Source organism: Platichthys flesus, chromosome 2, assembly GCF_949316205.1.
Source record: "Platichthys flesus chromosome 2, fPlaFle2.1, whole genome shotgun sequence".
Classification (NCBI taxonomy): domain Eukaryota; kingdom Metazoa; phylum Chordata; class Actinopteri; order Pleuronectiformes; family Pleuronectidae; genus Platichthys; species Platichthys flesus.
Genome location: NC_084946.1, coordinates 20,102,108 through 20,116,030, shown reverse-complemented (window position 1 = coordinate 20,116,030; position 13,923 = coordinate 20,102,108). Strand labels below are relative to the sequence as shown.

At 41.3% G+C, this 13,923-nt stretch overlaps 1 protein-coding gene across 1 annotated transcript; it reads left to right on the top strand.

Annotated features, from left to right (window-relative positions):
* Window positions 1-3,398: 3,398 nt before the first annotated feature.
* Window positions 3,399-8,555, top strand: alas1 (aminolevulinate, delta-, synthase 1). The gene is made up of 11 exons (XM_062405047.1): window positions 3,399-3,558; window positions 4,511-4,741; window positions 4,836-5,000; window positions 5,101-5,247; window positions 5,459-5,678; window positions 6,191-6,375; window positions 6,525-6,704; window positions 6,820-6,984; window positions 7,531-7,799; window positions 7,894-8,056; window positions 8,243-8,555. Exons 2-11 carry the CDS (start codon window positions 4,534-4,536, stop codon window positions 8,401-8,403), a joined length of 1,863 nt encoding a protein of 620 aa, XP_062261031.1. The 5' UTR covers window positions 3,399-3,558; window positions 4,511-4,533; the 3' UTR covers window positions 8,404-8,555.
* The last annotated feature ends 5,368 nt before the right edge of the window (window positions 8,556-13,923 follow it).

Sequence of the window (13,923 nt, the reverse complement as noted above, 5' to 3'; positions counted from 1 at the left end):
GGGTCTTTTAATGCTATATTTGCATTTATAGATTTCCATCTATAAATTTGATATCATTAAAAAATGACTTGGTAATTTGAAAAGTGGTGAACCTGGCTGTAGTTAAGTGCTTTGTGAGGTTATTGAAGTCTGCTACTAGTGAGTGTTATGGAACTTCAAATCCATGTGTTAATTTATCATTTTCAGATATTCTTCATTTGTATTTTGAGTTTTCTTCAGAATGTTGTTTAGTCAAAGAAACATATTGACTAAACTCAAAAGTTGCTCAAAATATTTGAGCAACAGAATAAGAAAAACTTTAAATCCACATTTTAAGTCAGTGCTTTAGTAGAAGAACCGGCCTGAAGGTAAGAATGGTGCCTACATGATTTAAGGCCTGTGAGCAGTTGCTAAGTTTTCTCAGCAGTTATCCAACCTTGTCCCAAGGTGACATCTCTTTAAATGACTGCTTTAATTTACCTAATTTAGCTGACCAACAGTCCAAAACACAAAGATGTTAAATCATGACCAACATTTGCTTGATAGATGCCTTTAAGTATGTATATGAGCTCTTACACCTTTAAACAGCAACTGCCGAATGATGGCTCCCTGAGCTGTGAAGTCACACATGTAAATTGTAATTTGAGTTTCTCTCCTCTTTGTTTTTCTAACTGCTGTGTGTGCATGTGAGGTGTTTGTTGTCAGAGGACAGTTATGATGAAGCTCACAGCTTGTTCCTGATTTTTTCGGTAGATGATAAATAGCACTTCTCCAGTCTTATCGACCACATAATTCACTTTACAGTAGAAGTCACATTCACCTATTCACAAATATACTCATAGAGCACTTCACCTACCGCGCTTACACTGTCGGCACAGCCATCCGTTGAATTTGAAGCTCAGTATATTGCCAAATACACATCAGTAGTTCCACCTAAGACAGCTTAAGAAACTTGTTGAGACTTTTCATGTCCTGAATACTCTCACCAGTTGATTTTGTGAGTATAGCTTGGCAAAGTCACCAGTTTATTTGGATGTAATAGCGGGCTTTTGTTCTTGCACAATTCTAAAAGGATTCACATTGTTTGAATTTCACACAACTCTGAAGACTCTGACGTGGCATCAAGGCAATCCACAAGTTCCCCCTCTGAACATTTCCAAAAAGAAAAACAGTCCACTAGCCTATGAGATTTACAGGTTTCCCCTATAGTGTATCAAAGGATTCATGTATATGGATATTATCTGTATCTAGATTACTGATAATTACCATTCTCTCCATTCCGACTGTCACACAAGTAAACCGTTTTCAGTCCGATTGAACTATTCCAGTTAATTTCAACAAAATACAACCTGCCACAACTCGTCCAGATTACATAGAGGCCAATAGTGCAATTGCCTTTAAGAGATCGGTAGGGGGCAGCAGAAGTCAATGGAAGGGACGTAACTTCGAGGTAAATTCAAAACACACAAGACTCCATCAACACTCCAGGAGAGATAAGGGTTGCAGCCAACAACAGGGACCGGGCGAACATGCTCCGTATTGCGTGCGTTTTGTGCGTCGCAGGAAGGGTAGACTCTTTACTTCTGCGTCCGTCACGCGGCTCTGAACCACACATACACACGCATTACATCCAAGCCATCAAGAGTAGACGACGTGAATATGTTATGTATATCGAATTGCAGTTGTAAAACGAGGCTTACCTCCTTTTGGCAGTAGGTAAAACACACTCTTGTTTCTCTTTAGATCGTATACATCTTTCACTTCTGCATAAGGCTAAGACATCAACGATTAATTTGAGGTCATGATCACTGACACTTTGACATTGAAGCAAACTGATGAAAAGGAATTATTTGCTTATCCTTTACTTGTTTTATATGATGCATTGGTGGAGTTAACAAGTAAGTACAAAACAAGTGTTATTATTTCAGCTTTAACCGTTCGATACACAACACTGTTCAAAAGTGACCCAGCTCAAAATGTCATCATTCAGTATTTCAGTTATCCCCCAATTAACTTGTTTTTGATCTTCAAAAATCTTTATTGAAATTTTTCCCTTTGTTACTTTTTGAATAAACATATTTGTTGTATCACTACCCCTCTAGTGCACAACATGTATTCGTATTCATTTTCCTGTGTTATTTCATACATGAGTGTTTCTCTGATATATGTATGAAATAAATATATGAATATATTTTATCATTTAATATTCTAAGCATTCATTAAAGCCTGACGTGCCCATGTAGTTGGATGAGTTTTCGAGTATGTTCAAGCCGTCAGAAATGTTCATTTTAAAATAGTTTCTACGACACACACACTAAAAAAAAAAAGTTGCATTCATTGCAGGGCCGCTGTGTCAGACTCCATTCATTTAAGCAGTTTTTAACTGGGCATAACTTATAAAACGGTAACTGTCGCTACTCTGTTAATGCATAGTGAGTTTAATAATGCATGTAATTTAAACATCTTATATTGTTGGTTCCATAACGACAGTGTTGATGCATATAGGCTTAGTCTTCCAATATATAGAGAGTTTGATATTGTCACATATCGTCACACATTGTACTGTCTTTGATCGAGAACCAGCTCATGAAGCTTCAGTGACTCGGTTTCAACACCTGAGGTCTCACATGTGCAGGTAATACTGTGTTGGAGGATTGTGAAATGTAGTTTCTGTCCACTTATATTAATCATGGAAGGGGGGGGGGGCTTTAATTATTCCAATTATTAATAAAGATAGATTAAAAACCACAAATTACAACCTTCAGCAAAGAGTCAAACAATACATTTATTCCAATTATCTCCCTGTTTAAATAGGAAAGTCTACAGCAGCTTGTACTGTTTTTCAAAATATAAAGACGTTTTTCAAAGCGTTAACAGTGAAAGCATGTTAATATTTATATTTATTATTATAATAATAAAAATAACCTTTATTTATATAGCACTTAAAAATAACTGAGTTAACCAAGTGCTTTGATAGCAGAGCAAGAAATGTAAATATAAGACAAATAACAATCAGCAGGATGCGATGTGACAAGGAGACCAGACCACCACGTTTAGGTGGTCTGAAAGAAGTGGTGTCCAATTTAAATGTATAACTATAGAGCAATGAAAACTTGAACACATACCCGCGTTAGTAAAAGATAACGGTAAATGCACATCACATGAAAGCAAGTGTATAAAACAGGTTTTAAGAAGTGATTTATTCCTGTGTGTTCCTTCGTATGTGCTGTGTAATGTAAATTGTTTATTTTGTTGTTTAATAATTCACCTCACCTGAATTGACCTTTACTTTTAACTGAACTGGAATGACCGGTGTCGTCCGTCCCACCCTGCGCGTGGGCCTGTGACTCACGCGAACGGGAATCTCGCGAGACTCGGGTTTGGTAACCAAGCTCTTAAAAGCGCACGCGCGTCCTCGTCTCCTTCGTTCGTCCTCAGTGCAGGATAACGAAGCAGCCTCGCCGGCTCCTCACGCCCATCACAACCGAGTCCGTGGTTATAACACCTCCGATCAGCTGCTGCCATCTTCGCCGCTACACAAGCGATAAGCAGCCCCGAGACGATTTGATCCTTTTACTGGTAAGTTCCCTCTTAACCAGCGCTTCATCTCCACTTCTGGTTGAAGCTTCCGGAGCTAATGCTAGCACCCGAGCTACGGTGAAGCCCGAGGAGACGAGCTAAGCTTTGGGCTCGTCTTCCACCAGAGTTTGCGTAAAAAAAAAAAAAAAAAAAGAGTTAGCCAAAACATGTATTAATTTTTTTGAATGCCACTCCTCGTTGGTAAAAAGACACGAATCGTGACTGCTGTTCTCCTTGTGCGTAACTGTGCGTCAGAGCCAAGTCGCCGGTGAACGTGACTGATATTTCTCAGCTTTTTATAACCACAGCGACTGCTCTGCTCTGAATGCCTCTGTTGTTGTTGTGTGGCTGGGATTTACACCGTTGATCATGAGGATGACATCAGGATACAGTTACATGGGGAACACACGGATCGAATTAGTGGAAGGAAATCGGCAAATATGATTTTAAAGGGAGTCTCGAGCTGTCTGGTTATCGTATTGGCTCTTGTTCAAAGGGGTTAAACTGGCAACTATGTGTCTACGTGTTTTTTATTACTTGTCCTCGAACACTTCCCCATAACTTGAGATTGGAAACAAGTACGCGAGTGATTACTCTGTCGAGGAATGTGTGGACCTGGGTCCACTTGAGCGCTTACGTGCCTGCTACCTTGGAATGATCTCACACTTGTTGCGTAAAGTATTTCATATGGTAATGGATACGTGGCCGAAACCTGATACTCCCAAAGCCATAGAACTGTTCAGAAAATGCATTAATCATGATTTATTATCAATAGGTTAGATGATATTCCTATAATGTATATACAAATTTGAGATCAAATTAATCAATTGTAATCTGCTTTTCTTTAGCACATGTATTGTGTTTTAATAGTGAATACTCTGTAAATATACTTTGTTGAACTTAAGGAAAGTGTTTCTTAACTACTTTTTAATAATCCTACTATCTTATTCAGATCTCTGGACAATCCTCAGGACCATGGATGTCATTGTGCGTCGCTGTCCGTTCTTGGCCCGTGTGCCACAGGCCTTTCTCCAGCAGTCCAAGTCGTCTCTGGTGGTGTATGCCCAGCGATGCCCCATCATGATGGAGCTGGCCTCAAAGCCTATGGCTCCGGCGATGGTACGGGCCCTCTGCTCATCCTCCTCCAACCGCAGGTCTGATGACACCACGTCTGCTGTTGAAGGTATTAATTAAGATGAATTATTGCTGGCTATTATATTGTTATTAGGTTGTAAGTTTAGATAAACCTCAGGTCTTAACTATCCCTTGGTTTGCAGGCTCCAGCCGGCCTGCTGGTCACCCTATGCCCCCCCAAGGCCAGGCCGTGGCCTCCAAATGCCCTTTCCTGGCTGCTGAGATGGGCCAGAAAAACAGCAGTGTGGTCCGCCAGGTGGGCATGGAGTACCAAGAGGATGTTCAGGAAGTCCGCACTGTCCAGAAAGGTAAGAGTTGTTTGGAATTGACTCGATTATTCCGTTTCTTACCCAGTATTTCCCCTAGTATTCAATGCTATTCTGTTTTTCCTCTCTTTGCCATTTCCAGAGGTTTCCACTTCCCAGCTGAAGAAGCCGTCCTTGGCCAGCAGCATTCAGGGCATGGGAGGGGAGCAGGCTGACATAATGAAGACCCTCTTGAAACAGAGACCTAAAAGAGTCTCCCACTTGCTGCAGGACAACTTGCCAGGAAGTCGTAAGTTCTTTTTAAGGTTGTTTTACAATATTCTAATGGAAAGGTATTGACACAGGCCTGACAAACCAGTTTGAAAGGCTGGGAGGTTTACTTACTGAAACCACTCCAAGACTGTGGTCATACTTGCCACAGCTGTTAGCATTTCTTCACCTATTAAAATGCAAGCCGTGTTGAGCCACATCAAGTTAACTTTTGTTTCCTGTTCTCACAGGGTCCCCCTTCCATTACGATGAATTTTTCGAGAAGAAGATTGAGGAGAAGAAGAGCGACCACACGTATCGCGTGTTTAAGACCGTGAATCGTCTGGCCAACGAGTTCCCCATGGCCGACAACTTCACTGACTCTCTAGCGGAAAAGAGGGAGGTGTCTGTGTGGTGCAGCAACGACTACCTGGGCATGAGTCGACACCCTCGGGTCGTGCAGTCGATCATGTGAGTATTTGGGATGGGGGCGGGTTGTTTGTGTTTTGAGATGCAGGTAAATACACTTGAAGCAGTCCCTTGGGTTCAGCTGGGTTGGTAATGGAAAAACCTGTTGCTTTCGACCTTATGTCCCACTGAGAGTGCAAATGGGAAGAACCTGATACAGGAGACTTGGCACCTAATAATTGAATACAACCTGACACCCGGTGTCTGTTGTTTGTGGGGTTTAGAATGTTACTTGGCCTTAGTTCACATCTAAACCCCAAAGGCCCAAGTGAAGGTGTTTTTGTTTTTCTCTTTGCTTGTTTGAGCTTGCTCAGATCGTATTCCCTCTGCAGCCGTGACTCCTTTTCTTTAATTGTGGTGTCAATTACTCAGCATCTCCTGTGCTATTCTATTGAAAATGTTCCACTAGGTACCCTTATCTCAAATCTACATCTGACTTTAATGTGAGAACCAATTTTCCCAGTGATGCCTCTGAAAAACAGGTCAAAAACATTGTTTGTTCTTCCCATCTCCAGGGACACTTTACGAAAACACGGGTCGGGGGCCGGAGGCACCAGGAACATCTCTGGGACCAGTAAATTCCATGTGGAGCTGGAACAAGAACTGGCCGACCTCCACAATAAGGACGCTGCACTGCTCTTCACCTCCTGCTTTGTGGCCAATGACTCTACCCTCTTCACCCTCGCCAAGATGTTGCCTGGTAAAAAGACATTCCATAGTGTTTGCTGTACAATAAAGCAGACATTGCCCTAAATATTGATCTAAATAATGGTCGTCATCTATGATTGAAATGGTCACAGTTACGCAAACCCGTTAAAAACCGGCTCTCTCTACTTTGATCTGTTTTAGGTTGTGAGATCTACTCCGATGCAGGCAACCATGCCTCAATGATCATGGGAATCAGGAACAGCGGTGCTAAGAAGTTTATTTTCCGCCACAACGATGTTGCCGATCTGCGAAGGCTGCTGCAGAAGGGAGATCCCTCCAAACCGAAGATCGTGGCCTTTGAGACCGTCCACTCCATGGATGGTGAGTTTCAGATGTTGATCAATTTTGTCAAAGAAACCTGGTCTTTGATAAATGTTATAGATGGGGATTTGCCTTTTTATAACTTTCTCTCTTTAACCCTCTTTCTGTAATACAGGCGCTGTGTGTTCGCTGGAGGAGATGTGCGACGTGGCCCACGAGTTCGGTGCCATCACGTTCGTAGACGAGGTTCACGCTGTGGGCCTGTACGGCCCCAGAGGCGGGGGCATCGGAGACCGAGATGGTGTCATGCACAAGATCGATATCGTATCGGGGACACTAGGTCAGCATTTAATCTCTACCCAATTAGATAACTCATGGTATTATGAATCTTTTTGACTGTCAAGCCGAACTCAAATGTTACTAGTGGTGAAAGTGCACAAATCTAGTGTTATAAAGTGTTCTATATTCATACATCTATTAACCAAAGAAAGATGCTCACAGAAATCCAGTAGATGTTTGTTCCGTCACTGTAACTGGATTCAGCTGTGTCACCCATTATGCCAGAGGGCTTAAAGAAGCTGGAGCAGCTCTGTTGTTGCTAGGCGACTGTGGGCTTTTGTAGTTCACTTATTGAATTACCCGCTGTCGCTGTGCGTCTTTCAAGCTGAGGGGACAATTGTGTCTGACTGAGAGCTCCACAGCGCTTGTACTTCTGCAGCAGCCATTTCACACATCTGGGGTGTAGGATCAGAGTGGACGATTTTGACAAGGACCACTACAGTGACCTCTTCAATAATCCTAGTTTGAGGGATAGAAACCCATGTTTGTAGGGCTGTTCCATCATTCAAAATGATAACCACCTTTTTTATGTCATGTCCTCTTCCAGGCAAGGCTTTCGGCTGTGTGGGCGGGTACATCGCGAGTACCTCATCCCTGGTTGACATGGTGCGTTCATTCGCCGCTGGTTTCATCTTCACCACCTCTCTGCCGCCGATGCTGTTAGCGGGAGCCCGGGAGTCCATCCAGGTCCTCAAGGGGGAAGAGGGTCGCAGCCTGAGGCGCAAACACCAGCGCAACGTCAAGCTGCTCAGACAGATGCTGATGGACTCGGGGCTGCCTGTGGTGCACTGCCCCAGCCACATCATCCCCGTCCGGGTAATTAAATTTGTAACAATTATGAAGATTTAATTTGTGTGTCTTCAAAATGCCCCCTGCCTCATTATTCTATTTGTTTTATTGTAATTTTCAGGTGTCAGACGCGGAGAAAAACAGCGAAGTGTGTGACATCATGATGAGTCGTCACAACATCTACGTGCAGGCCATCAACTATCCCACCGTGGCCAGGGGAGAGGAGCTCTTGCGTATCGCACCAACACCTCACCACACTCCTGAGATGATGAAATTCTTTGTTGGTAAGATGGTGTTTTAATCTCGTTGATATCAAAGGCATTTAGAAATGTAACCACATGTTAATTTGCAATGGCATAAAGTTCGCTTTATAGTTATGGTCCTGTTAAAACTGTTAAATAGCAGTACCTGTAGTTGTCTGTAGCTTGATGTTAAATCAACCTCCCTTTTTCTCCGTCTCCCCTCCTCAGAGAGGCTGGTGGACACATGGAAGGAGGCGGGTCTGCCGCTGAAGCCCCACTCCTCAGCCGAGTGCACCTTCTGTCAGCAGCCGCTGCACTTTGAGGTGATGAGCGAGCGGGAAAAGTCTTACTTCAACGGGCTCAGCCACCCCATCTCAGCCTGTGGGTAACCATGCTCACCACCGCTGAGTCGAGACGGCACATATACACACATTACCCATTCCTCTGTCACTTTCATAGAATGTATTAATTATCTTTGGGATGTCGTCCTACACATATTATTTAAAATGTTCTATATACCACAAATAAAGCATCAGAAAAATACAAATCTGTGTGGTGTTTTTTTCCCTTAAGTTTTAAAAAGCAAATGTAACCTAGCAGAGTTGATGAGGAACCATGAAAAGAATATAGGACGAGATGGTGAATATCCTCGTATCTTCTACCACTTAAGTTCTTTACACCTACCACTGGTTGACGTTAGTGACATGTATTCCTAATGGTGGAAGGTAACATAGCTGAAGCTGATTATAAAATGAGTTCAAATGATTGAAGATAATTGTAATTATCCTCTCTACTGGGTTAATGATGTTATGAACATATCACAACAAAGCTACTGATGCTGACAGATTGACCACTTACTGAAGATTTGTTTTGAAAACTACAAAAATAGGTCAAAACAATTTGTCTGACTCCGCACAAACGGTGTCACTGTCTGTGTTGGTCACACAAATAATTCTGATCCACTGGCCCACTTGTGCCAAAGATTTATTGCTTTTGATAACAAACAATATTGTCGTTTGTAGCAAATTTCCAATGAATCCATTTTGAAAGTTATGATACACATTCAGGGATTGTAATCAAATGTATTAATATCTAGGCTTGCATATACACATCAAAGTGAGATATATGCTATACAACCCTCGGAAACAATTGTTTGAGTCTGAAAGAGACCTACTAACCCACTGTCCTTTAAATTCAGTGACATAAATGCAGCTATGACACTTAATATGACTCAGATCCACAATAGTAAAGGCTCCGCTGTTCACAACCAAGCAAGCACACATCCTCCAGATCCACTTAATCCTCACAGCGACTCAGAAGGCTCATGTTCGCCATCAACAATGTGTTTGGGCATGAAACCACACCGGCCTCCCCGTCCCCCACCACGCGGACAAACTGCGATTGTTTTGTCTCTCGCTCTTATCAGCTCTTATTCATTCAGATCACACACCGGTACCTTGAGTTTGCATAATTCAGATCAGCTGTCGTAATAAAGCCACAGTTGCCTCAGAACTGCTGTGAAAATGGAAGTGAGACTAATACTTGCAAATGTTTTGTGTAAATGAGGAGACTTCTGCTTTTCAGATGACTCTTGAACTTCACAGTATTTTCGGGGGATTTATATCGTAGTGTAAGAACGAGAAAAGGTGATGCAGCACCTGCTTCCCTACCTCAAATGATGATTTTATTGATAAACCAAAACTACTACACAAACATGCAAACAAAACAAGGCAAATTCAACACTGTGAAGACCTCTATACTCTGGTTCAACAGTAAGGCTGCAGTGTGTAATTGGTATAAATATTCAGATTCACGCGTGTCACAGTTGTAATTTTGAAATACAGCAGTGTGAATGTGAACAGCAGAGTCGCACTAACGCAGTATCATCCGGTTAATTGACTCCTCAGCTATTTGTATTCTCTCAACTATGTGACTCACACCACTCCTCCTTCACACACTGATACATCAAAAATAAACCCAAGTCTATAATGCCTGCATTAAAAAACAAGATTGAACACATTTAACTATATATGCGGTCGCCATGAAACAGTTGTTTGTGTGCAATAAACAAGCATACATACTGTATAAATAATGAAAGAAATATTTATAATGATAATGATAACAACATTTTTGGTCAGCAGTTCGATCCCAGTCTGGGCCGTAGTAGAGGTACATCTACCAAGTGCTAGTTCTAGATCTGTTCCAAAACTGAATCCATGTTTTCTGAGAGATAGCGGGTGTGGCTGTAGTGTCTTTGTTTATTTGTAGCACAGGAGGAACCAGGCCTCAGCAACCAACTGTCCTGTGTTGCAGGCAGAAGGAAACAGCCCCCTGGCTACTGAGAAATTAGCCGTGCAGCTCGACTGATTGAAAGATTGTTGTCTCTTTTAGAAAGGTCACTTCCTCATTACACAGAGACAAACAGATGACATTTAACAAGGCTCCACTGTACATTTAGCAGACGCACACACACAAACATGATGAAAACACAATATGTAAAATGGATGAAATATCTGCTTCTGTCCCTGTCATTGTATGTCTTTGTAGTTCTCTGGTGCCAAATGAATCTGATAAAAAAATGATTTAGTTTTTTCATCTCAAGGATTTAAACATTCCTCAGGGAGTCGCCCTGGTCGCAGCTGGGTCTGGAAAACAATTCATCCCTTATGAGGTTTGCAGAGTCATCTTTTAAAATGAATTTAGTTTGAAATGTAACATTAGTGTCTCATCCCTCTGTTTTCCCCCTGTGGCTTTCAAAGAAGCAGAGAGAGGCGTTTCTTTATTGGGATCAGTAACCTTAGCTCTACATTTGATAGCTTAAAAATAGCTGCAGGAGAGTTTGACAGAGACAAACAGACAATACAAAAATTAACTAAAATACAAAAAGACAGTGATCCAGAGGGTAAACTTGACATAATTTCTGCTTTTCCATGATTTAATAAATTACTTCCATGGCTTTATCTAAATAGATACAACTGTAGTATTAATATACTGCTATAGCTATCTACCCGATGAGGTTTTATTTGAATAGGAATAGTAATTCTATCCGGTCTCGTGCTTCAGCTTTCTTTGGCACTGACCTCATCTCTCTTTATCTGCGTGGGTGCAGCCGTCAGGGTCCAGATAAGTGCGGGTCCTTGAGGCCTCCTGGAATGCTACCACGTGACTGACTAGTTTGGGAGGTGAGGAGGGCATGTGTCCGCACAAATTGCGTGCAGTCATATGCGTAGTAGAAAACACACAAGAAGGATACATGAGGACAGTGCTAGTGTTACAGAAGCTGTGTAACCTTGTGTTTCTATAATGCATTAAAGACTATGGAGGCCCAGGCAGTCTGACATGTGTTTGTATTTCCCCATGTACATACAGCACAGAACCTATTTGAATCTTAACATTAAGATTTTGCACAATGATCAAATGATATGCTAAACAGTTTATGAGTTATAGAATATTATTGTTGTACCAAAATGTGCCTGTATACAGCACAACTCCATTCCTATTCAAAGCTGCACACTTAGCAGCCATGAATAGTTTGATTGTGGGGACACGCACAATTATCAGTCATCTATACGCTGATGTAGACTATTAAATGTATTAAAGCTTCTTTTATTCCTGTTGCATTAGAACCTCAGCCACTGCATTAAAGGTATAGTTAAATATCAAATAAAAATACACAATTTATTACATGACATGGCAGCCCAGTGTAAAGCTGAGAGCACTGACTAATTTGTCCTTGCATGTGTAAATGTGTTGACATTGAGCACCGAGGACAAGCGGTTATTGCACTGACAGTTGCACAATTACAATCTGTTGTGAAGAAAAAAGGAAAAGGTCACAAGAGACATGTTGGTTCTCGCAACACTGCAGAGAGGAATGAAAAACCCCCGGAGAGCTGTAATTAAGACTTCCTGTTAAAGAAACGGGAAAGACAAATTTCCCGGAAATTCCAATTTGATGCACGTAATGATAACAGCAGGTTAAAAAGTTACAGCAACACAATACAATCTCACTTTATAGCCTTGTTCGATCATTACAACTACAATGATAAGCTTTGTTTATTTACTGTAAATCTTTTTGTTTGTGGCAGCAGAAGTTTCCTCTTTGGCATGAGACCACAGAGGAATGAAACTCAGAATTCTGGCTGCTCAATGAACCCAACCCTGATGTGTGTGGAATGAATGACAATTATCTGTTTCACTAATTACGGGAGGCTTTCTTCAAAGTTCACCGACAACTTGCCTCATTAATTCAAAGAGGAATGTATCTGTGTCTTTTGTACGTAGCCTTGTTGTTATCACCACTGTCCCTTTGTTAATGTTTATTTTTGTTTTTTTTTGTGAGCAAGATTATGCAACAGCAACTGGACAGGTTTCCATGACCCTTGGTGGAAGGAGGCATTATGGGTCAGGAAAGAACCCTAACAATTTTATTTTTGGTTTATTTATTTTAAAAAATCAGGCACGTTTAGGAGACAGATCAACTGTGCGATTGTGAAATTTGCTCCAGCTCCAAATTAAAATCCAAATATAACAGAGGTAAATGTTGTTTCATGGGGGGCAGAAATAGGGCTTGAAACGTATGACTTCAACGGTTTTAGAGCTGTTGGGCTTAGCAGACGTTCAAGTTGGCAAACTCTGGAAATGTTGGATTAAATGTTTATCTATATGTATATATATGTTTAGTTGATACAAAATTAACAGTTCTTGCATGGCAACTTATCAAAAAAATATTTATAGAAAATATCAGAAATCACCGAGCCATAAAATAAACTTTTACCAATTAGTTCCATAATAAGTGTAAAGCCTTGTAGCTTGATAATCGGTCCCCGAGAAAGAGATTTAAGGGTTTGAGATTAAAGCTGGCCTCGTTCCTCGCTCAAAGACATGGACACAGTGGGCCAGTGTCCAGAATCCCCAGCTGGACATTCCTGTCCCTCTGTGACCTGTCATGTCCACTGACCTGCTTTAGGAACACCTCCACAGACACACAAGGTCATGTTACAGATGAGGGCGAAACAGGGCCAACCTGAGAGAAAGAAAAACAACTGCTATTGCTCCTCAGTTTCATATTTTCCAGTAGTAGGTAATCTGTTCATCTTATTATTATTCAACAACATTTTTTTATGTTTTGAAAGATAACCTTGTATATTAGTCATCTGTGTGATTATTTCTGATGGTAGTAGTAGTTGTCAGACCTTTTTCCCATCAGTCTGAGGCCACACCAGGAACAAGGATGTGTAAAAGTAATGTAGCTCTGGTAAAGGTCACCACCTCCGTCACTGACGCTATTGTTCAACAGTGCTGGTAACTTTTCACTATTTAGTCAACACCTTCCTCCTCAGACCTCTTGTGTTTGATTCCCGTCTGTTTTATTTAGGTGAACAAAAGGCAATAGTATTAACTCATGCACATACAAAGTTTAGGAACTAATAACTGGAAAAGGTTTATGGAATTTTACATTTTATTTACAAAAGTGGGAGAAACCTAAGAGTGAAGACATTTCTCCTATTGCAAACAGCCAGTAAAGTGGTAAAACAATATGTTGTGTATTAGATTGTGTGTTTTCAATGACATAAAGAGCAGGAGTATTGTTTTACAGTGTACGTGCATGTGCGTGACACCATAACAGAGGCTTGGATAAGGTCACGCTAAGCAACACACTGGTCTTCCTGTGTTTCATAGAAGCCCTGCTGATAAAATATAAGTTCATTAAACAAATCTGTCATGCAACTAATGCCGCTCAAGCAAAACCAGAGGATAGCATGATCATGAATGTGTTAGTTTGATTACACAAATGTCCCTTTCATGGCCAGTGTAATCTGTGTTGGTCTTGTGATAACACTGGGGGTGAGAAGGCACCACAAATATCAGCCGGATCACGACCGCTTCTTCATGTTCTGACTTGTTTCC

Bases quoted from the DNA above. Each gene is read 5' to 3' on its own strand.
- alas1 (XM_062405047.1), top strand. From the start codon at position 4,534: ATGGATGTCATTGTGCGTCGCTGTCCGTTCTTGGCCCGTGTGCCACAG. The intron at 6,985-7,530 runs GTCAGCATTTAA...GTCCTCTTCCAG, and splicing joins TATCGTATCGGGGACACTAG to GCAAGGCTTTCGGCTGTGTG. The intron at 8,057-8,242 runs GTAAGATGGTGT...TCCCCTCCTCAG, and splicing joins GATGATGAAATTCTTTGTTG to AGAGGCTGGTGGACACATGG.